Below are 25,241 nucleotides of genomic sequence, written 5' to 3'. Positions count from 1 at the left end.
ATTGTTTCATCATAATTTACCAAGAAGTCCTCCTTGTTATGGACAAGGTGTAGTAGAAATCACATTAACTGAGATTCAGAAGACTCACAGCTCTAATGATGGCCATCTGTGACCTCTCTGGCCTTGGTTTCTTCATCTGTAAAATGAAGGGGGTAGATTAGATAACTCCCAAGGTGCCTTTCAGTTCTAGACTGATATCTCGAAAGTTTAAGAGGCCTCCACTAGTGGGGAGATATCTTGCTCTGTGTGTGGAGACATGCTAGGCTACCTAGAGCATTTCTAAACTTTCTGCCCTGAGTGAGGAGTTGTAGACATCCACAGTCCTAATAAACTAGGTGTTCAAACAGGCAAGATGGCAGATCAATAAAGCTGTATTGATCATGTCTTAAAGAGCAGAGAAAACTGACTTTTGTCAGTTTTGTTGTATTGATCGTGTTCTATAGAGCAGAGAAAATTGACTTTTCACCTTGTTCAATTAGCTAGCATTTATTAAATAGCTACTATGTGCCAAACACTGTGCTAAATTCGGGGGGGGGGAGGCAAAAGACAGTCCCTTCTCTCAAGGAACTCATACTCTAGGATGGAAGGCAAGGAGACAACATGCAAACAAGTAGTTGAACACAAGATCTGTTGGAGATATTCTCTGAGAGAAGGCACTAGGATTAAGGGCAACTGAGAAAGATTTCTTGGAGACATCAACTGATGCTTGACAGAGGTCAGGTGGTCAATATGAGGAGGGAAGAGTTCCAGGTATGAGGAACAGCCAGGGAAAACTCAGAGTTGAGAGATGGAATGTCCTTTGTGGGAAACGTTGAGGAAGGTGGTATCATTGCATCACAGAGTAAGTGGTGGGGGAAGAGGAGAATGTATAATAAGACTGGAAAGAGAGAAAGGGGTCAGGTTATAGAGTTTTAACATTCAAAAAGAAGACTTAGGTTTGATTCTAGAGGTCATAAGGAGCCACTGGAATTAATTAAACTAGGGGCTGAGGAAAAAGCAGGTGACACGGTTAGATTTGTGCTTTAGGAAGATCAATTTGACACCTCAGTGGAGGGTGGAAGGGGGCCAAGATAGAGCGGAGATGCAGAGATCAACAGGCTAGTGCAATAGTCTAGTATTTAGGTGATGAAGACCTGTATCAAGGTGGTGACAATGTCAGAGGAAAGAAGGGGGCATATACAAGAAGGGGTGTTATGCAAATTTGAAGGGATGTGGCAACTGGTTGGATATGGGAGTTGAGAGAGAGCAAAGAGGTATGAATGACATTTAGGGGTCAAGGCTGGGTGACAAGGGGGATGGTAGTACCAACAGCAATTAGGGAAGTGAGGAAGATGGGAGGGTTTGGAGGAGGAAGACAATGAGTTCATTTGGGACATATTGAGTTTAATAGTCTACAAAACACTGTAGTTTGAGATTACCAAGAGGCAGTTGGAGATAGGAAACTAACAATCAGGAGAGAGCTTAGGGCTAGGTAAATCTGAGCATAGTCTGCGTAGAAATGATAGTTGATTACATGCAGGATGATTAGATCACCAAATAAAGTAGTGTACAGGGAAAAAAGAAGAGGACCCCAAAAAGATCCTTGGGGGACACCCACAATTAAGGGGCATGACCTGAATGAACATCCAGCAAAGGACACTGAGAATGAATCAGACATGTAGGAGAAGAACCAGTGGAGAGAAGTGTCATGAAAACCCAGAAATAAGACAGTGTCCGAGGAGAAGAGGGTGATTGACAACATCAAAGACTTCAGAGAGGTCAAGAAAGATAAGGATTGAGAAGAGGCCATTAGATTTGTCATCTGAGAAATTATTGGTAACTTTGGAGAGAACGGTTTCAGTTAAATGATGAGCTAATCCTGATGTACATGGGAAATACATATCTGAATGATGCAAGGAGGGCTGCCTTCTTTGAAATAAAATAAATTAATGACATAGTTTAGGTCTACACAGCAGAGAATAAAGTGGCTATCTGGCAGGCATCCAAAGTATTTGATTATAATAGGTAGATTGAGTAATTAAGGCTTAAAAGTGCATTTTGACCATCTACAAATTAACCAAATAATTGCCAGATCTCTGCTTCAATGTGTGTTATATAGTTATAAGGTTAAGCAGTACAGCTTGATCATTTGTACTCCATTGCTGGATTAATTTACTATTTCAGATGGTATGTGTAACTTTAGTTCTATACCCAATGACTCAACTTTTGTTGAAAACAATGTAGATACTATTCCAATGCTTTTTTCTTTTCTTTTCCTTAAGTTGAAACATAATGATCCTGTAGATTTTATGATTTGCCTTATGTGTTTTTCTTATCTGTGGAAGAACAAAAGGGTTGTATATCCTAGAGCAGATTAAAAGTCTTTTAAATGATAGATTCTGTTTCATTTTTGGAAATGGGTCCAAAACTTCACACACACACACACACACACACACACACACACACACACACACACTTGCCTCTCTGTGTGTCACATTCTGTGTGTCTCTTTTTTCCTTCTGTGTCTCTCTGTATGCCTGCTTTTCCATGTGACCTTTGTCTGTCTGTTTCCCCACCATCACAGTCTGCTCTCCAAGATTTCAGCAGATGTATAATCTTATCAATATAGTCATTCCCTCTGATGATAAAGAGAACAATCAATCTATGCCCACCCATCCTGTTTAGCTTTTGTCCGCGTCTTCCGATAAATCCAGAAAAGGAGTGTATCCAATGTGACTGAGAGTCTTCTCATTCTCTTGGCACTGTATGGATACCAATGGGGTATTTAGGGTTTGTGTCAATTATCTCTTACTCTCATTATGTAAGTGACCCATCCTTTTTTTTTAGGTATACTTCTCTTTTCCACCGCTTTTCTAGTAAATGCATTCCATTGTACACTGCTCCTACCCACTATGTGCCTTTCCACTTCTTTTGGGTAATTCTTAACTTAATTTCTTTGGAGTCTGTAATATTACATCTTTAGATAAAATATCTATGGTAAAAAATTTGTTTGTTTCATATAAGTACTTGAGGGACACTAAAAACGCACAATTTCCCCTAGGAAATTCAGTCCAGTATGCTATTCATGTTCAATTCTTGCCCAGCTCATTTTCTCTTTGCCTTATATGTTCAATTTATGTGTATTGATGGATGAGCTCCATGAGTTATCCATCCAACTATATTATATTGTAGGCTGGACAACAGACATTTATCATCCCTTTGTTTTTTTTTTTTCTGCATGGATAGTTAGACCAAACTCTTTTAAGTAATTATGAATCATATTTAGGAGGTCCTGCAAAGTTCAAGGCATGATGCAATCAGCACAGTGTCATTTAAAAATAGAAGTCACTAGAGCACCTTGCCTTGGGATTTGAATATGACACTAGAGATCCTCAATGAGTAAATTCATTAGTGAGTGTTCTGCTCCTCATTTGATGCTTTGCTTGAGAGAAATAATGAGAGGGTCTTTGCTATCTCTCAAGAAATCTCTTTTGTCTTTGGTATAGCAACCAGTGACAATTGTGGTTTAGACTGAAAGCTCCTTCATAAAATCTTATGAACAAGAATGGTGGGAGGCTGTAACAGAATCACCTCATTAAGCACAGCAAGCTACTTGAGCACAATGAAGTTAACAGAACCTACATTCCAAATTGGGATTCCACTCTATTCGTTTAGCATAAATCATTTCTTGTCTTGGTTAAATGGCTATTTGCAAGATTATTTTCACAATTAGTTAATTTGGCTTTAAGGAGAAAGACGAATGATTATGAATGGTACAAATCATTGGCAAACATGCTAGAGAAATAATTCTATTGTTATACTTATATTGGCAGAAATGTGATCTTGGTGATCCAATCAACCTTTCTAGCTGCAATCACAGCCAATGTGTCTCTTCCAGCTAATTGATGTCTTCCTTCCACTTGGGGAGTTGACAGGACTTTCAGTGCAATCCCTGGCTTAAGAGAAACCCAACAAGCTCATTGGACCCCATCATGCCAAAGGAAGTCACTCCCTTCTCTGAAATTTCAAGGTGAAAGGGCAGCAACTCATAAAGGTCAATGGCCATCCTTTATCCTCAAAGAATTTAAACCAACTAAAGAACAGGAATGGGACACAGGGTGGTACCATTTGAAATGGGCTCTGAACAAACAGTGGAGTGTATATTTAAAGAAATGACTGATCTTGGATAAACAGTTGGGGAAAACTTGGAAGACAGCAGATTTTCCTCATTCTGACCAAGTTCATTTTAGGGCAAAGGTAGCCCTGGATGTGACCTGGCTGATGACTTAGAAATCTGACTAACTTGCTGGATGACAGAATGATAGATGAAGCTTTGGCCCCAGGGTTTTCAGTTAGACACCGTATTTATTTGACTTGATAAAATACACCTTTTAAAAATAATGCTTATCAAAGATTAAGATGGTGGTGATTTCTAAATGCTTCTAATGAATTAATAAGACCATATTTGACATGTGACTTATTTGGTGTGTTTTTTAAGATGTGCACCATTACATGCATACCCAGACTAATGTACATTGCTATTATAGTGACCTTCAGAACATGGACAATTCTCTTAGGGCCAGTAGAGTATTCCTTCCAGTGTGACACTAGGGGTGTCTAGAAGCACCAGGATATTCCCTAATGATGTCAATGATAGAAGGGACCTTAGAGGATATCTGGTCAAATGCCCTCATTTCACAGATGAAGAAACTGAGGCACAGGGAGAATATTAAATGACTTGCCCAGATCCATACAGGGAATAAGAGGATGAGTTAGAATTCAAACTAAGGTACTTGACTCCAAATCTATCACCCTTTTTACTGCATTCAAGGAAGTACGTGGTTAGTCATATCCAATGCCCCTCAGTTTTCCTCCTCCCTGAAGCAAAAAAAAGAAAAAGTTGACAGGGACAGGGAGAGAAGGAAAAGGAGAAGGAGGAAGAGGAAAAGGAGGAAGAAGAGGAAGAAGAAGAAGGAGGAGGAGGAGAAGAAGAAGAAGAAAGAAGAAGGAGGAGGAGGAGGAGGAGGAGAAGAAGAAGAAGAAGAAGGAGGAGGAGGAGGAGGAAAAGAAGAAAGAAGAAGAGGAGGAGGAGGAGGAGGAAGAGGAGGAAGAAGAGAAAGAAGACGATTACGATGACAATGGGAGAGAGGAAAGGAGGAGAGGGATTCTCTCTCTGATTGCAGCCACTTAGCTTGCATGGGGGAAAACAAGAAATTCTCACCAAATAGTTAAAAGTGACATTTGTAAAGTGCTATTTCATTCATTTAAGCCTTATAACAAGCACAACTCAACGAGTGTGCTGGATTTCTCTTTTGCAATAGATTGCATTTCAAGTCCTGTAAGGTTCCCAGATGGAGGGAAGACCCCAGTTAGCTGAAAGTACATTGGCTGTAACAGCAGTTAGAAAGGTTGATTAGGTCAGTAAGAAGCTCTTCTACAAAACAGGGTCTAGAAGAGCTTTAGTGACTTGTGTTGGGTAGCACAGCCAATACATATCAGAGATATAATTCCTATCAGAGAAAGAATTCAATGTTCTATCTTCCTGAATCTGTCTGATTCTATAACTGCTCCTCTCAGATTTACTCTATATATATGAAGAGAGAAAGACAAGATCAGTAAACAGGATATAGGGCACCAGAACACAACAGAAAAATTAAAATATGCCCACTCAGTAGTCCTGTTGGAGTTTTTGCTGGTTATGCCTAAGCTGGCAGAGGTTACCACCAAAAAAAGTCACTTAAAATTGCAATAGGCTTTCCCATAATTCCTTTCATGAAATACTGAAAATGTATTAGGTAATTTACCTATACAATGTGTCCCCAAATCCTTATTGCTGCTTTAAGCTATTAAAGTTTAATAACTTTATATTAAAATATTAATTGTATTTCTTCAATTATCATATAAATTATGGTACAACTATATAAAATTATGTAAATAATTAATTAAAGTATATAACTAACTTCTAATTACTAGTTATCAGCAACAGTTTTGTGGGCACCTAGGTGATGTAGAGAATAGAATGCTGGGTTTGGAGTCAGGAAGAATTTAAGTCCAGCTTCAGACATTTACTTGCTGTGTGACCCTGGACAAGTCACTTGACCTCTGTCTGCCTCCATTTCCTCATTTGTAAAATGAGGATCATAATATCACCTACCTCTCAGGGCTGTTGTGAGAATAAATCTGTAAAACGCCTAGCATAGTGCCTGGAACATAATAGATGCTTCATAAATATTTATTTCCTTCATTTCTTCCTTTTACTACATGACTGGCACATCTCCTTTGACAACCATAGGTTTCCCTGATGACAGCCATTATAACACTTTTGTATAATTCTTTCGTTGTAATGTTTGTAGCATCCTGTTTACATTGACCATGTGCATCACCATTGCCCTCTGGGTGATCATCACTCTAATTCTTCAGACACTTTGATATCCCATGACTTGTACCCATTCAAACTCACCAGAACAATATTGGTGTCAATAGAATAAAAGAATTTGCTAGGCATAAGTACCTCAGAGACCATCTAGTCTACCCAACTGAAATCTCTTTTACCATATACCCATCAAGTGGTTGACTTTGCTCTTATTGAAGACCTTTAAGGAGGGCAGGCCATTCCACTTTGGGGCAGCTTTAATTGTCCAAATTAGACATCAAGAAAAAAAAGTGAACCTGTGTTTGAGCTAGAAGCTTGTTGTAATTAAAAGTATCATGCTGTTTACCAAAGACAATCCACCCCACTCTCTTCCTCCTATTTGATACTGGGCCCAACTCAAAATAAGGTACAATTATACATTACTGAGATTATCTCTTATGTGGATCATCTGCCATTTCTGAAGGCAATGCCTAAAGAAAGGTCTCCCAAAAGCTTTGAGTCATTACAGCATGGTTGAAAGAAATGTAAAGTCTTTCCAGTGATGACACAGAGGGTCCCTGTGTTCAAATATTTGGTTTCTGGTCTGTTTTTTTTTTCCAAAATAATTTCCATGACTTTATTTCATAGACTTTATCATAGTAAATATGATAAATATTTAATACAAATACAAAAGGAAGTGTAATTACAAGTCCTTAAAAAATGCAAAAATTAGTATTTCTCCTAAGAAGCACATTCATTTACATAAGGATTACAAGATATAATTCTGAGAATATAGGCAGGAAATACAATGAGAAAGATACTCAGAGAGGCTGAAATTTCATATTTTCAGATGACATATGTTTTGGAATATGAAGCTTCATGTGACATTTCAAAAAGCCTTACACTTCAGGTTATTATAACCATATGTACCACATTTCAAGTATCCAAGTTAAATACATGTGAATATTCAAAGGCTCTGTGATTTTGTTAGTAGGGGAAACTCCTGTATAGGAATAAGTCATAGGTAGTTGCCTGATCGACATAGAGAGCACGTGACTTGCCCAGGGTCAGAGAGTTGGTAAATGAGAAAGCAGAAGAGGAAGAAGAAGGGAAAGAAGGGGAAAGGAGGGTCATTGCTAGTGCTTTTCTTCCTTTGATTACCTTCTGTGTACTCTGTATATATTTTGCATGTACTTAGTTATATATCATTGGTATCAAATCCAAATGGAAATGGACCATATATTGACTCAAACCCCCCCCCAACAAATTATCATTATCTATGGTGCATTTTACCTTTATTTTGTTAAACATTTCCCAATTACGTTTTCATCTGGTTCTAGACTTACTTGGGAGTTTTGTGGGACCATGAGTTTGACACCTCTCTTTACAGGTTGTCTCTCCCATTAGAATGTAAGATTTGTAAGGGAAGGACTGTTTTTTCTTTTCTTTGTATCTCCATAGTGTACAGCTCAGTGTCTCATTTAATAAATAGTTTCTAGCTGGTTGTTGATTAACCAATTGACCAATTGCCTTACACTCTGTCCACCAAGTGCGGTCACCTCTAAGTTAAATATATGCCTTTTATTGTGTTATTGTTCAACACTTATAGACACATGTTTCCTGAAATTAGTTTTCCCAATGATTGCTTAAAGGGAAAGAAAAACCATCTTAATTGGATTGCAATTCTTGGTATCGGTTGCGAGCACATGCCATTTGACAACATTTCTTGTCAGCTGCTACTTTCTGTGAGGTTGGAATGAAGAAGAAAAAAAAAAAAAACTCGCCCACTTCAGAAAGAATGCCTCAATGCAAGTTATCATCAGTAATGTTTCTCCTGTGTTGCATTTTCTGAACTAATTCTCTCAACTAGGGAAAACTAAAAATTGAAAGTTAAAATTAGAGATGGCGTCATTCAGTCTTTTGTTAGAAGAAAAACAGTCCTTTCACAATTAGTGACTGACAGGACAATAGTAAAAACCAAAGAAGAAAAATACAAAATTTTAGCTGTACTTTGTCACAAGACAAATGACTATTCTTAATTTTCCTTTTTTTTTTTACCAGCAAACAATGTTTTTATAGACTTAATATTGGGAAATTAGCTATATTTAAACATAACACTATAACATGTGATCTGTGACATTTGCCATGTTTATAATTCTCTGCATTGCTTAGTTTTTCCCATCGTTCTGAACAGGATTCCCAAAAATTGAATCATAACTGCTATGGAGTAAGTTTGGCTTTGGCTCAGAAAACCAACAGTCAAGAGAAGGCCCCCAGGCTATCTTTTTTGATAATAATTCCCAGAATCTTCTTTGACATCCTATCCAAGATTTCCATCACTTGTCAAGCATTGCTATTTGTACCAAAAAGTAGTGTGTCCAATAGTGAATGCATTACCTTTCCCCTAAATCTCTAATTTCTCTGTCTTTATTGAAGGAAGGCACCTTTGCACAGTGCCTCTCACATAGAATCATGGAGTAATCCATTGTTATGTTGATTTTAAAGCCTTGAATGGGATATCAAAAGGCGAAAAATATGATGATGATATGTTTCCATATACTATTTTCCTAACAAATTCAATTGGGCAGTGTACCTGGGATCTGTGCCATAGAATTCCAGGGCTCATGTGGGTTGTATACTTTGCTTCATACCTGTTCAGGTACTCACCTATCCATGAGAACTTGTGAGACTACTCCTTGCCCTAGTTTCACAACGGTAATAAAAGCTGTTATAATCAGAACTATTTTTATTCTTGTTGAAGCATTTTAGTCATACCTGATTCTTCATGGCCCCTTTCAGGGTTTTCTTGGCAAAGATCCTGAAGTGGTTTGCCATTTCCTTCTCTAGCTCATTTTACAGATGGGAAAAGTGAGGCAAACAGGGTTAAGTGACTTGCCCAGGGTCTCACAGCTAGTAAGTGTCTGAGGCTGTATTAGAACTCACATCTTCCTGATTCTAGGCCTGGAACTCTATCCATTTTGCTACTTACCTGCCCAATCAGAATTATTGCTAATCATTAAATGAGCAGACTGAATACTTTCTTTGCTGGTCTCCAGAAGAAATTGTTGTCTAGCATGCCATTCATGAGAATAGAGTTCAGAGGGTATCCCTCATGGAATGCCTATTGGACATGGTGTGAAATTCAGAAAATGCCCAAAAGTCCACAGTTGAGCTGTGGACTTTTTTAAACAGAGAAATGATGGTAAAATCAAAGCTGTAGCCATGCCTTATACCAAATGTCTATATTTTTGGTATATAAGTCCCAATTTGAGGATATAGAATGTAGACAAATGAGAAGGAAAAAAGGATAAAAAGAGCAAATTAGGATTGGGGAACTTGTTAAAAACAGCATTGGAGTGAGGAAGGGAGTTAGAGGTCAGGGTCAGGTAGGTGTCATAAGAAATAATTCCAGCTATATAAACAACCAAGTTCATAGAAGAATAGATTCAGAGCTGGGAGAGATTTTAGTGCAACCACATTCCTCCTTTGACAGCCCCTAGCAGAATCATTACTCAGCTACTCCCAATGTCTGCTATTCCAACAAATTTGCAGCAGCTCCTTCCAGTTACAAGACCATATTGTAAATTGCTGGTTCAGTGATTTCTTTTTGCATTGAAAAAATGACTTGGGCTCCAGAGCATAAGATTTAAGGTCATAAAAATACTCAGAGGATTGAGGAAACCATCTGAATGCACATAGACAGCCTTACTGTTGCTTTTCATTAAATCAATTCTTCCTTTCTTGACCCTTGTTCCCATCATTCCTAATGCCAGACAAGAGTTCATATTGAAGTAGAAGGACCAATGAAATATAAGAAGTGGGCATTTCTTTCCTTTTAATCAAAACCATCCACCAGAAATCTGAGGTTTTCCATTGCCCAAGAAACTGAAAACAGTTTGGCCTACTTTGTAATTTCTTTCTTTTCTATTGATAGCAGGGATATTTTCTAATAGTGGTTTTAATGATGATCAAACCAAGGGTTTCTACATACATAAATGTGTAGAATAAATCAGATACACTTCAAAAACAATGTAATGTATTCAGAACTTACATGTATTTAAGATAATTTCTTTAAAGTATATTTCCATTATTCACAATAAGATTACAAGTATGTATAAAATGTGCAAGTATGTAGTGATTTTTACCTTACCCCATATATGTTCAAAAGGTTGAAAACTGCAAATGCTTTTTCAACATTCTAACACTGACACAAGCATACATTTTATAGGATGAGATACACCTGTGCCATACCATAATTTCTGCCATCCCTTGGTTCAGAGACCTGGAAAACAGCTATTTTATTTATATTTCTTGGTTGTGATGCATTTCTTCAGTCCCTAGAGAGCTCTTTATTTTCCCATTTCCACAGCAACAGCTGCCACTAAGTTTCAGACTTCCTTAGTATGGAACACACCCAACAACCAATAGAAACCATGCCATCCTCTTTGGTGAGGAAAAGTACAATTCAATAATGATGCTTGGATTTTCTGTCACTACTCCAAAATGTAATGAACTTCCTGCTTGGTGTTCAAGAATTGGGGACATCAGAAGAAAAGCGAATGCTGCTTCCCACCTTAATTTCCCTAAATTGTAAAAAGGACAAATCTTTTTAGTTTTTAATAAAGAGATAATCTGGAGTGAGTGATATATTTTGTACTCATTTCCCAATATGACATGTCTTTTGGGAAAAAATCATCAGCGAAATTTCACAAGACCTACCTCCATTTTTCTAATCCCTATAAATTAATACTTTAAGTTTATATCAACATGAACTTTTTTCTTTCTTTTCTTTCCTCTCCTCTCTTCATCTCCTTTCTTCTTTTCACCTCTCATCTCATCTTCTTTTCTCTCCCCTCCACTCTTCCTTTCAAGAAATAAGGATTCCTAGTTACAAAAAAAAAAAACAACAAACGTGTTTTTTTCTGTTCTTATCCTTGTTAAATATCCTTAATTCATGGTCATAGATTATAATCTTCACCATCCTACCCAACCTTCTCTGGACACTATTTCATAGCTGTTACTAGAGGAAGGTGACCAGAGATTTGCTCCAAAGCATTAAAATTTAGAGGTCACAAATAGATTATCAATAATAATTCATCAAAACAGGGAGTTATTCAAAATAACCATCTTGTAGCCATGACAGTAACTAATTCCTGCTCTCATTCAAGTGAATTTACCTTAATTGCTTCCCATATAATTTTCATATAACAAAACACAAAGGTGCTTGGAGATCATGGTTTCTAGCTGCTTACCTGTGGTACAATTTATGTTACTTGCCCAAGGCATCAAAATCGCTACTTATGCTTCTGCTCTAGCTTATGAATAGACTTCCTAAAGTGTGACAATCAGAAGTGAAGACAGAGTTTAAAATTTCATCTGACAAGGGTAGAATTGAACAGGATTATCATCTTTCTAATCCTGAAATCTAGCCATTGTCTAATGAAGGTGAAGATTGAGCTAGATTTTGGTGTGGTTTTTGTTTGTTTGTTTGTTTTTTATCTGCTAGTTGAAATTGATTTGCATCAAACTTGTAGTTATCTAAAACCCCATGAACCTTTCAACTTTTCATCTGAACTACTGTCTAAACAGGCCTCCTTATTTTTTAAAAAAAATATTTGTGAAGTTGATTCTTGAACCCAAGTATACACAAGCCCCAATATGTGCTAGTAAGCTCCTGTGAAGGAATTATGTTGGACTGCTATAGTCAAATTAGACCCACAGGAAAAAAAATTGACCAATTTTCTTTTGTGATGGAAAATAGATTTACCTAAAATATTAAATTATTTTTATTACATTCAACCCAAAATTAGATATTTCAGGGGGTTTTTTTGATCCTTTTACCTAAAGTATTAAAATTAATTACATTCAAACCAAAATTAGATATTTGGGACTATTTTGGGGGGGGACCCCAAGCTCATTATTTAACATGTTAGCTATTTCTCTCAGCTTCATCATCCTAAAATTTTATAAATATGATATCTATGCCTTTATCTCAGTCATAATTAATGTTAAACAATAGAGGGACAAAGCACAGGGCTGTGGGGTACTCCACTGGAGATTTCCTTCCAAACAGATATTCAACCATTAATGATTACTCTTCAAATTACCCTATTTAACCAGTCTGCCTGTATAGCCATCCAGCCCAAATCAATATGCTTTTGCCACAAGAATAGCGTGTGAGAAACTTTGCCAGATGCTTTAATTGAATTATAGACAATCTATTTCATTCTCCTTATCTACCAATCTAGTAATTGACAAAAAAGCAAATGAAGTTAATCTGATATGATTATTGTTGGTCAAGCCATGCTGCTCCCCTATGATCATTGCTTCCTTTTCCAACTGTTTACTAACCATCCCTTTAATGATATGTTCTAGAATTTTGCCAAAAGTCAAGTTCACTGGTCTAGAATTGACAAATTACATTTTCTTCTCTTTATTGAAAATAGCCATAATTAACTATATCTGACCTTACAGTACTTCTACCTTTCTCTGTGACCTTTTAAAGATTGACAACCAGCCAAGTCTCAAAATATTGAAATCATCTTCACCTCTTCATTCTTCCATACCCCACCATATCCAATCAATGAAGTCTAAAAAGGCTTATCCCCCATTTGGCCCAAGGTAATCAAATTTTAAGCAATAGCAATTCTTAAAGACCATCTTCAAAGTTTTAGAGGGGTTATGATCTGTGTTGGTTCATACAGTATCCACATAGATAACATTACAGGTATTTAAAGTATTAAAACAACCTTACCCCAGTAAGTGTAACTATGTTTCTATGAAGGAATTGTATTTCACTGTCACAGTCAAATTTTATATCAAAGAAGAAAATTCATCTAATTCTTCTTTAAGGAGGTAAATATTTTAAAGTAATTAAGTATAAGTAATTTTGCTAATGTAGAACCAAACTATTTTCAAATGCAGGCGAGGATCCAATGTGTCCCTTACTTTGGACATGAGTGGTTTGGGGACCATCGAGCCTTTTGTGGCTGTGCCGACCCCACGGGAGAAAGTAGCAATGGAATACCTGCAGTCAGCTAGCCGGGTTCTCACGAGGTCACAGCTGAGGGACACCATGGCAAGCTCTCATTTACTCCAGACTGAATTCATGGTGAGTCTTTCCCCCTTACTTCAAAAGTGTTTATCTGTCTTAGTCTAATATGTGTGTCTGGGGAGGAAAGGGTGTGACACTGAACTTGAGACTGTATGCTCCCACAATCAAGAAGGCAAGGGAATTATCTATGGAATGGGAAGGCAACAGATGTTGCCTATCTTCCTAAGGGAACCCACGTCTTACTCCCTCTCTAAGGCTGCCTATAGCTACCCTATAAAATCAAAGTTAGCAAAGGTTCCTAAACTATCCTTCAAACTAACAAAGCTGACTGTGTTGTCAGTAGAAAGAGTAAGACAGCCAACTGAGACTTCCTTGTGGCTGAGCCATGCACCTCTGGGGAGTCTGGTTACCTAGGTACTTATCCTGTGTCTGTGTTTGTGTTCCCGTGTGTTAAGTATATCTCTAGAGAAAGTCTCACACATGGGGCTATACAGCATGAGACTACACGTCTTAAGGCACAGAATGTATCAACAGGTTTGGACAATATTGCTAATGCTGTCTCATGAGGTTAATGAAAGCTGCATCCTCCATAACTTCATTTGTACCCTTCCCTAATCTCTCTGGCATGTCTGTAACAGAGCTCACAGGATGTTTATGGCACAAAGTCAGGAAAGGTGTGTTTCTGCCCATGGTGGAATATGTTTAGGGAACTCATTCCTCATGTTTTACATCAATACACATCTCAAATTAATGTGCTTTTTTAAAAATCATGTCTACCTGGTACATGAAATTGACATTGCTATGGAATGTCTAATAATGGACTTACTCTACTATTCTATGATCAGATCCATTATCAGGGAAATGTTCGAAAGAGCCAAATAGACCTAACTAAATAATTCAAATAAATAGAACAAGTTACTCTAAATATAGTTCTGCTTCTATTGACAAATCCATGCATATTTTTACTTTTCCCTCTAGTCATTGACTAATTCACTATTTTCTCTGTTATGACTAAGCTAATAAAAGGGGGAAATGCCAAAATTTCCATTCTCTCCTCAATGTTTTTTGTCCGAAGTCTTGTCCTCATAACAAAACTTGACTTCAGAAATTTGCGACTGACTAAACATGGAGGGAAATTCAAATGAATTGTTTGACATCTCATTCTTTACAAATAATGAAATGAGAGAGATCACATTTTTTCGCTTCTTTTAATATTCTACATAGGCTGTTGACATAGCTTTTATATAGTAAAGAGTATTTAAAAATTGTAGTGCCAATCAACAAACCATTTTAATTGGCATGTAACTAAGAAGTTGTAGTTGTTGCTAATTTGCATGAAAGCCTTTTTTAAAAAACCAAATCTTACATTAAGCAATTAAATATATTTTTGTTTTAAAACTATGATTGTATTCATATAGGGAACTCCTTATGAGGAAATTCCCTTTATTAATTTATATTGACAACTGGTTTGTAACTTACAGTCACTGAACAATTTATTGATTGGCTCAGGCTGGCACATCCATGGGTGAGGGTCAGGATTTGAACATGCATCTTCTTGACTTCAGAGTCAGCTCTCTTTATCTCGCTATCTTTCTGCCTTTCATTACACATATCCTAAAACTTTATTTGTGTCCTTTTAAAAGCTTTGGATTATTGTTTCTTCACTCTTATCCCTGCTTTACCTACAAACTTGGCTATATATCCACCAACTTTTAGGTCTAATATTGATATGTAAGTTCTATTCACTGGCTGCCTTTTCTCAAATCACTTGAAAGTTATGTCACTTATTTAGGCGTTTATTCTGCCACAAAGGAGAGTTCATTTGAAGGGAGTGGTTAAGGATAAATAATTGATATAGAATATTCATGTTCCTATTTGGTGAGTATGCATGTAATTGACCCTCAGTGCTAGAATTATATGATCTGCTTGCAATAAAGGGAATACCTGGGTTATGAAGTTTTTTGTTTAAAATTTTTATTATTGCTGTCTTTTGTTTTTACCTCACTTATATAGTCTAATATACCCTTCCTTCTTCCCCTTTCAGATAGCCAACCCTTATAAGAAAGACTAAAAAGGAGAATCAAAAACACTTCAGTAAAACTGACCAATACATTGACTAACATCAACCATATATCCAGTCTTCCATACCCATAGTCTTCCACATCTGTGAAGAAAGAAGGGAGCTGTATTCTCACAATCCCTTCTTCAGGACCAAGTTTTGACATTATAGTATTTCTCATCCTTCAGTTTCAGTTGATTTATTATTTCAATTTACAATGTTGAAGTCTTTGGGTATGTTATTTCCACAATTCTCCTTATTTCATGTTATTCCTTATAGTCATTGTTTCTTATAACACAATAATATTCTATTTCATTCATGTACTCTAATTTGTTTAACCATGCTCCAATTGTCAATTATCTATTTGTTCTGAGTTCTTTGATACTACAAAAAAAGGTACTACTATAAATATTTTGTTATATGCAGGGCCTTTCTTGGATCTTTGAGTCAAAGAGTATGAATATTTTTGTCACTTTATTAGTGTATTTCCAGATTGCTTTCTAGAATGGTTGTACTAATTATTCACAGCTCAAATAATGTGCTAATGTGTCTATCTTTGTACAATCCCCCCAACAATTACTATCAGCATATTTTTTCATCTGCATCACTTTATTGAGTGTGTGATGAAAAATGAGGTTTTTATTACATTTTCATTATTAGGTATTTAGAGCAATATTTCATATGGTTATTGATAGGTTGTGATGTTTATTTTGAAAGCTGCTTGTATCCATTAAGAAAATAGTTTTCATTGAGGTCTGTTTAACAAAATCTTTTGGATTACTTCACAATAATTCTTGGGTATCAGATCCTTATCATGGACATTTGATGCAGAGTTTTTCCTTCTCAATTACTGCTTCCCTTCTCATCCAAGATTTATTAATTATGTTTGTGCAAAACCTTTTCCATTTCGAAAATCAAAATAAAAAATCGGCATCAAAATCTATCCTATCATTTGTGATTATTTCTATCCCATATTTGATTAAGAATTCTCCCCCTGGAGATATCTGTGAAAGAGACCTTGTTGGGTTCTCTTCTAATTTAAAAACAATGCTATGACCTTTAATGTTTAGATACTATATTTATTTTGAACTTATTGTATATAGTCTATGGCATAAGATCTCAGTATAACCTTAGTTTCTGACAGACTGCTTTACAATGTTCTCAGCAATTCTTATCAGTTAGAGAATTCTTCCTCAACCAATTTATATTCTTGGGTTCATCAAACACCAAGGTATTAAATTCAATTATTTCTGGTTCTCCCTCAAGTTATCTGTTCCATTGCTCTACTTTTAATAAATTTTAACCAACACTAAATAATTTTGATGATTACCACTTTACTCTATAATTTGAGATCTGAAAGTGCTATTCTACTTTCATTGCTACTTTTCCCCCCACTATTGCCTTAACATTATTATAAATTTTTTTGGCAAGGCATTTGGAGTTAAGTGATTTGCCTAGGGTCGCTCAGCTAGTGACTGTGTCAAGTGTCTATAAAGCCAAGCACAAGCAACTCTCCAGAAGACTGCTGCTGTGAACAGCTTTAAGATTCTGATCACATAGTATAGTGAACTCTCTATTTATTCAGTAATAAACTGAGGCAAAACATTCATAGAAACCAAAGTACAGCATTCACAGTGATATAGCATAACAACTTATCACTAAAGTAGCGACATAGTTTTCAACAAAAGATATGATTTAGTAAGTCCTTAACTCAATTATCCTTAAGGAGCAATCCTCCTTAAGGGAGACAAAGTACAAAGGTCAAAATCTTTCCTTCTCTAGGTTACATTGTCTTAATCTCTCAGTCAAAAAGTCTTCTTCCTTCTTAATTGGAGATTAGTTTCCAAACACTCTTAACCCCTAAGGGGTACAAGGTACAAAGTACAAAGTTCTCCCACCCCTCAGCCACAGTAAATCATAACCTTCTCAGTCAGAACCAAATACCCAAGGAAAGGTCTTTTCATCTTGGCTTGAGGCTGGCTTCCAAATTCCATGGTTCCTCCTCCATAGGTCCAGCTCTTTCCTGAATCTATCCAACTGTCACCTGGATTCATAGGCAGGGAGTTCTTAGCTCCTCATCCAGTTCCCATTCTATATTGGTGCTCACAGTGTCCAGTCTACCTCAAGTCCTTCGCAGTTTCTGTTTCTGGGAAGACAAAACTTAACAGTCAAAACATCATTCACACATATTACCAGCACCATCATCAATTCACTATCTGCCTGTAAAATCAACACAGACCCACAAACAAAGTCTGAGCACTCAACACAAATCATCAGTATAATCACAGGACCTCCAAAACCCTCCTCCAGGACTTCTGTAAACAGACAACAAGAAAATACACTTTCAGGGCTTCCAGTAAAGTCCCAGGGCTTCTGTACAAAGTATTACAAACACAAATCAACACAGACAGAACAGACAAACAGTGTCAGCCACCATGAGTGTTCCCTTCTCAATTCTGCTCTCTCCCAGCTTGTGCCTCTGCTTTTATATGGTCATTAGCTCCTTCCTGTTCTACCCACCTCTTATGTCTTTCCTGTTCCTGTCTTTGGCAAGTCCCTCCCACTGTGGGTTTCACAAATCCTGTTTCTTAACAAAGACTTGATATAATCATGGGCAAGACTCAACTGAAACAAGGTGCTAAGTACTTGTTTGCTTTCCATTACAGTTTCTGAGGCTGGATTTGAATTCAGGTCCTCCTAACTTCAGGGCCAGTTATCTATCCACTGTGCCACATAGCTGCCCCTTGCCTTGAACTTCTAAAATATCTGTTACTGCAAACATATTTTTTACCTATAAATTCAGGCTTTCTCTTTAAAGGGTCCTCTTGGTCAATTGATTGGTGTAACATTGTCATGATTTTTATTACATTGGAGTAATCCATGTATGAACACTGAATGAAAGGAACATTTTTATTCAGGTGTTCAATATGTCATGATAAATCGACTCTGAGAAATTTTGTGATTTTGTCATGATTTTAAATGGAAATTCCCTTTCTGATATTCTTAATAGAACATGCTCATTCACACCTGATATAAAAGTCTTTTTTTTAATCATATACCAAAATGTTGTTGAGGAGGAGAGGAGCAGCCCTAATAAGGATATAATAAATGATAAGCAAAAAGTGTCCATCCACATAAGATAGGTTCCATTTCTAGATTTGATTATAAATTACAAAATGGTATGTAAACCTTTAGTAAAATATCCATAGTTTTCAAGCACACATTTATGTAGGAGACCCAGGAAAAATATCAAATCTGGCTCCTTACCATTTGACAAAACTCCTTTTCATCTCTCCTTTCTGATGACATTCTTTAACTTATTTTGTCGCCTCATGAAGAGACATTCTCTTGTTCACTTAGTAGTAGTATTTCTTGGATATTGTCCCATTCACTAGCCCTTGATATATTTATGCACTGGATGGGTGTTAACATACTAAAGAATGAAAGTCTATGTTTTTTTTTCTTTTTTTTTTAAAGGACTTTCATCTCCAGCACAGCTCAATTCAATTCAACTTAACTGGATTCAACAAACACAGTGTACAAAACTCTGTGCCAAAGAGGGTGGGGGTGATCCAAAGGTTAGATAAGACCTTGTCCCATACATTTACAAGGGAAATCTAACACATACAAAAAGATCGGAGATTGTAGGATTATTGATCTAGAATTGGAAAGGATTTTAAAGGCCACATAGCCCCATTCTTTCATTTTATGAAGAAACTGAGACCAAGGAAATTAAATGACTTGCCCAAGGTCACACAGGTACTAAGTGGCAAAATAAGAATTGAAACTCCATGCTATGATGAGAAGTCTGATATTCTTGGCATTCAATCATACTTCAGCTCTATAAAATAGCTAAAAAATAGATGATATATTTAAATGAGGCACTAGAAAAATGTAAGGTTGACCCTGAATAAGAGATGAAAAAAAGTCCCTTTCTTCCATTTTACTGGTTTTGTTTTTGTTCTTTGGGGTATGTGTGTGTGTGTGTGTGTGTGTGTGTGTGTGTGTTTTATAACCAGGGATTAGCAACATATCTGGAACATGGTAAGTGTTTAATATATGCTCATTGGTTTGGGGAATATCACTTATGCTTTGAGATTCGTATGATATGTTGGTTTATTTTGCTGAATTGCTTCTTATTTTCTTTCTATTTTTAGTCTTTGCAAAGAATGGCTCAATGAATAGAGAAGGAGGGTTATATTTGGAAATTAAAGTAATGTAAACACAAAAGATATCCACAAAAATTTTAAATGTAAAAACAATAGTATAAGGGGGAAGAATTGTTATTAACAGGGGGTGATTAAGGAAGGTTTCCCAAAGCAAGTAGTATTTGAATTGGGCTTTAAAGGCTGAATAAAAATTCAAAGGGCAGCTCTAGGTTGCATAGGCCTGGAATTAGGAAGACTCATCTTACTGAGTTCAAATTTGACCTCACACATTTACTACCTATGTGACCCTGGGTGAGTCACTTAACCCTGTTTGCCTCAGTTTCCTCATCTGTAAAATGAGCTGGAGAAGAAAATGGCAAACCACTCCAGTGTCTTTGCCAAGAAAACCCCAAATGGAATCATGAAGAATCAGACACAATAAAAATGACTGAACAATAAGAATTCAATGGCCATAGCTCATAAGGTTGGGGAGATAACTTGGTATAGTGGAAGAATTGTTGACTTTACAGTCTGAAAATCAGAATTTGAGTTCCAGGTATGACACTTATTCTTCAGTCTTAATTTCTTTGTGCTTCAAATTCCTTACCTTTCCTATTCCCTCCAGTTTCAAACACAATGTCCTTTGTTTGACATTGAAACTCTTCCCAACCTGACCCCTTCCTACTTTTCTAGGCTTCTTTACCTCTCTAAGAACTCTTGGATACAGCCATTTGGGTCTATTTCATGTTCATGACACTCTAATCTGCTGTCTTCATGCCTTTATCCTGGCAGTCCCCCATGCCTAGAATGCTTTCCTTATTTACTTCTGCTGTTTAGAATTCCTGGCTTCCTCCTAGACCCAGCTCAAATGCCACCTTCTGCAAGGGACTTTTCCTGCTTCCCACCTCATCTACTATGGGGGGGAAATTACTTCTTTATTTTCACTAGCTTCTGACATTTAGCATTCCTTCAATTAAAAAAATATTATACTGAGAAGGTACCCATAGGTTTCACCAGAGAGCGAAAGTAGTTCATGACATAAACAGAGTATGGACCCCTGCTTTTCCTTCTAAAGTGATGTTACATCTTCTCTATATGTACCTTCAATGTACCTACTAATATACTTATTTTCTCCTCCATTAGAATGTAAGCTCCTAAAGGGCAGGGATTGGCTTTATCTTTCTTTGTATCCCTAACTCTTAGCACAGTTCCAGTCATATTTTAAAATCCATGAAATGGAAACGAATGAAAAGGCATCATAGGACAGTCAGTTCCTACATTCTCCTCCCCTCTCTAGAAGTAATAGAAGCAATGATTTACTTTATTCCTTTTTATTTTTCAGTATTTTATTTTTTCCCAATTACATATAAAAACAATTTTCAACATTTGTTATTCAAATTGAGTTCCAAATTCTCTTCTTCCCTCCCCTGCCCATCCCACCTTGAGAAGGCAAGTAATTTGATATAGGTTATATATGTGTAGTCATGTTTCCATGTTTGTCATGTTGAAAAAAAACATAGACCAAAATAAAAACCCAAGAAAACTAGAGTAAAAAAAGTATGCTTCAATCCATATTCAGACTCCACCAGTTCTTTCTCTGGGAATAGATAGCATTTTTCATCATAAGTCCTTCAAGTGGCTTGGATCATTATATTGCTGAGAATGATTTGCTTTATTCCTAGAGCAAATGGTGGAAAGGGGAGAGGGAGATGAGTCTGCTCCCATTCACTCTTTCATCAAACTAAGCCCCAAGGTATGATTCTGAAGATAAGTGTGTTAAATTACACAGGGAAAAGGTATGGTCTCTGGTCTGAAGATAGGTGTGTTCAGCTGGACAGATGGCAAAATGACCCAAGATTTCTGGGAATAATACTACTTGTATTCCTTACCTCCTGGGATTGTAAGGAAAGTGCCTAGGAAAATTTAAAGCACTATATAAATGAATTATTTAGAGCCAGCAAAGGCATGGAGGTGAGAAAGTGGAGAGTATGCACAAGGAAAACTGTAGCATTCATAGAAGACAATAACATGAGACTAAAGGAATAAAGCAAATCTTTACTTCCATTGCTTCTACAGAGGGGAGGATAATATAGGAATTGACTGTCCTATAGCTCCAGACCCCATCCCTGTGAATCTCTTTACTTCCTTATGTGATTTTTAGAATGTAAGCCCCTTGAGTACAAGATGTCTCACATTCCTTTTTGTAACCTCAGTGCCAGCACAGTTTCTAACACATAATTCTTCACAAAATATTTAATGAATGCCTTTTCATTCATCTCCATTTCATGGGTTTTAAAGATCAATCAATCAAAAGGAGAATCACGGTATCAGATTATAGAAGCCTTTGAATGTCAAACGAAAACATTTGTACTGACTAGGTAATAAAGACTCGTTGAGATTTGGGAAGGTTTGCTTGTTTCTAAGCAGAGTAATATAAACAAATCTATATATGAGAGGTAAGTCTGGCAGCAGCAGCAGATTGTTTTTGTTCTTTATTCTCTAATAGGACCAATGACATCAGGAGGGGGATGTTTTGATTTGCAAGTGAATTGGATTTAAGTAAGTCAGGGCTGTGCAAAGTCCTCAGCCTCACTCTCTCTTCCAGAATTCATCTGAAACCAGTGGCAAGAAGTAGGTCAGGACAACTAATGATGGCCCCAGATGTAGTGGGAGGCCTTTTTAAGCTCTTCCCAAGTCTCAGTTTGTCTGAGACAATAAGTAAAGGCTAAGCAAGAATGGAGGAGAAACATGGCCTAGTTTGCCTTCTCAAAAGAATCAGTTTGGGAGGGGAAGACCTTCCAGAGCTTCTGACCAGAACAGAAATAATTGCTATTTACAATATGAGGGAAAGTTTGAAAGGAGGAGAGAGTAGAAATTGGAAGACCTTTTAAGAGATTATTGAAGTACTTCAGGTCAGTCCAGATCAGAGTCAGCACTAAAGTGTCAGTTTTGGGAATAGAGAAGGAAAAAAATAAATTTTGGTGAATGGGGCAAGCAAGTGGGTCACAGGTCTGAAAGGTACCCTTAAAACAACTTAGTTTTTTGTTTCATGAAAATGACACAAGAAATATCTCAGACAAATTTATTCGATCAGGAAAGGAAATTAATTACTATACTGGCTCATAGGTAAAGTGTTATTAACAATACCCAGAAATCTGTAGCTTCTTATCTTAATGAATTATTCCTACCACTTAAGTTCCTAGTAAGTAACCAAGTGTTTCTGGCTGCCAAAGGAGGGCATGTATTAATTTTTTGCATGCTTTAAATTTTGATACCCTGAGATAAAGCCTTATGTTATAATCCTGGATATGGTCTGCGACGCTGAGATAGCACCATTAGGACTTGGTAGCTGATGGGTATTGAAAGGAGAATAAAAGGGAAAATTCAAAGATAATTCCATCCAGGACATCTGCCCTCCTGAAGATCCCCCAATATAGTCTTATTGATACACTAATCTGGTGCAATTTATTCTTTGTAGGAAATACCAATGAATTTCGTGGATCCCAAAGAAATTGACATTCCACGGCATGGAACCAAAAACCGCTACAAAACCATTTTGCCAAGTGAGTTTTTTTTTTAAATAAAGGTTTCTGTTTCTCATAGATTTGTAAGTGCTATACATGCCATTTAATAATATACCCAGAATATACAGTTTAAAATAAACCTATCTTAATTTTTCACTTAACCTTTGTAAGTCCCAGGAACCCCATCTATAAAATTAATGGGTTAAATCCTGGCCCCAGAAAACTCATTTCCGTAACTTATGTAATTAACTGATATCATTAAGATTATCTCCAGTCATTAGAGAGATGAGTGACCTATGGAAGCCAAATGTGGTATACACCCCATCAGATGTTATAATCATATCAGTGTAGTTTAAATATTTCATTTCTTTGTTATTACAAGAGAGTGTTTAGAGAATGTTTAGTTGTGGGGGAGGGAATATTAAGGGGAAAACTAACTACTTTGATGCGATACCAAAATGCAGCAACCAAATTGTTTTTAAATTAATAAAATGAGTGGTCTCTAAGGATCTTTCTAACATTCTATGCTAGACTGCTCTTCTTTCCTATTAAGGAGACTTCATCAGGAGTAGATAACCATAGAAACAAGGGTTTTCTCATTGAACAATTGTTTAAGCAAAACCATAAATGTGACAGGGTGATAGCATTGGAAAAGAAATAATTGGTCCCTTATTTCTAAGATTTCTCATCCTATCTTAATGTGTCTCCTAAACTTGAGGAAAATAGTTACTCAGTCAAATAATAGTCTTCATAATATGGCCATTTTAATTCCGCCCACTCCCACCCCCTGGCCCAGGATGTTGAACCCTGACTGGGATGGAGGAATATAACACGAGAGCAAATCCTTCAAAGGAAAAATATTACAGGATCCTTGCTAATGGGGACCATGGGGAAACAAAATCTGCCTTTGCATTTTCATTTTTGGTAAAGCTAGAAATGCTTCATTAACTTCATTTCACTGAAATACATCTTTAGTTAGTCTACATGACTTAGTCTGGGTACCTGAACTGTGGTCTTTGTTGAAAGATATTCTATAGCAATCCTTGGCAGCAGCTAAAAGCAAATTAAATGCTGTGTTGGATGGAATTGGTTCTTTTTAAAAAAAAGTCCTCTAAATCTTTTTGGGGAGAAATATCTTCTGAATTTCTCTCTCATCTTATAGTAAACTTGCCCCCAAATCCTCATTTGACCCCAAAAAGGTTTTGGAAAATATTTGAATTATTAAAAAACTATAGCCCTCCCTATTTCCTGTCCTGATGATATCAGACCAGTGCTTTTAGACTCCTGTGTCAGCTTTTCCATTCCCAGAACTGGGTGGATCTCTTGATCTAGGGCACCTGTGGTGACAAGTGATGTTGTACATGATGGATTTTCTGTTGAAAGTGTCTGTAGTCTAGGTACCCCACCCTCCGCCCTGCTGAGCGATTTCTAATTTCGAAAATGTAAGTTGTTCAAGTCACACTATTTCATGGGAAATGGAAGCCTAGACTGAATATGCTGGGCTGTGTGCTAAAAATTAATTTGGAATTGTATTGGGAGCTAATTACTTTAAAAAGTGGCTCAATTAAGCAAACATAAATTATTAAGTCCCTTATGTATACAAGGCATTGTGCTAGCTACTGAGGCTACAGAAATAACAACAACAACAAAAAAATAAGCTACCCCTAACTCTTAATAAACTTTGGTATATTATAAGAGTTCTGGGTTTCCTGTAGACTCTCTGTCATGGTCTTACCGACCTGCTCTACCACAACAGAAACTAGGATCTGCCCCCTGACTTCCACACAGCTCTGACAAACGAGGCTGCTGCTTTATCTAGCTAAGAACTAGGCCTTCACAGGACTTTTCCCCACAGTGTCCCCAGCAGGGTGCCCTTTCCTCCCTCTCGTGCCTTTTATGTAGTATCTTCCACAATTACATTAGAATGTAAGCCTCTTGAGGATAGACCTTATTTGCTTTTATATTCCAGTGCTGACACATAGAGCTTAATAAATGTTCTATCTACCTATAGACCATCTATCCACTCACCTTTCCTTCTCTTTCTTTTTTCTTTCTTTTTTCTTTTTCTTTCTTTCTTTCTTTCTTTCTTTCTTTCTTTCTTTCTTTCTTTCTTTCTTTCTTTCTT

At 36.8% G+C, this 25,241-nt stretch overlaps 1 protein-coding gene across 1 annotated transcript in view; it reads left to right on the top strand.

Annotated features, from left to right (window-relative positions):
- The window catches only part of PTPRR (protein tyrosine phosphatase receptor type R), a 380,321-nt gene that overhangs the window by 264,049 nt on the left and 91,031 nt on the right, over nt 1-25,241 (top strand). The window contains exons 7-8 of the mRNA XM_069081929.1: nt 13,256-13,442; nt 23,071-23,155. Of these exons, the coding sequence (XP_068938030.1) occupies nt 13,256-13,442; nt 23,071-23,155 (272 nt within the window). The remainder of the gene's footprint in view (nt 1-13,255; nt 13,443-23,070; nt 23,156-25,241) is intronic.

The sequence above is a fragment of the Petaurus breviceps genome, unplaced genomic scaffold (assembly GCF_028583685.1).
Source record: "Petaurus breviceps papuanus isolate PSGF00001 unplaced genomic scaffold, PetGlider_PUasm1.0 156, whole genome shotgun sequence".
In the NCBI taxonomy this organism is placed as follows: Eukaryota; Metazoa; Chordata; class Mammalia; order Diprotodontia; family Petauridae; genus Petaurus; species Petaurus breviceps.
This window is presented reverse-complemented; position numbering and strand designations above follow the sequence as displayed.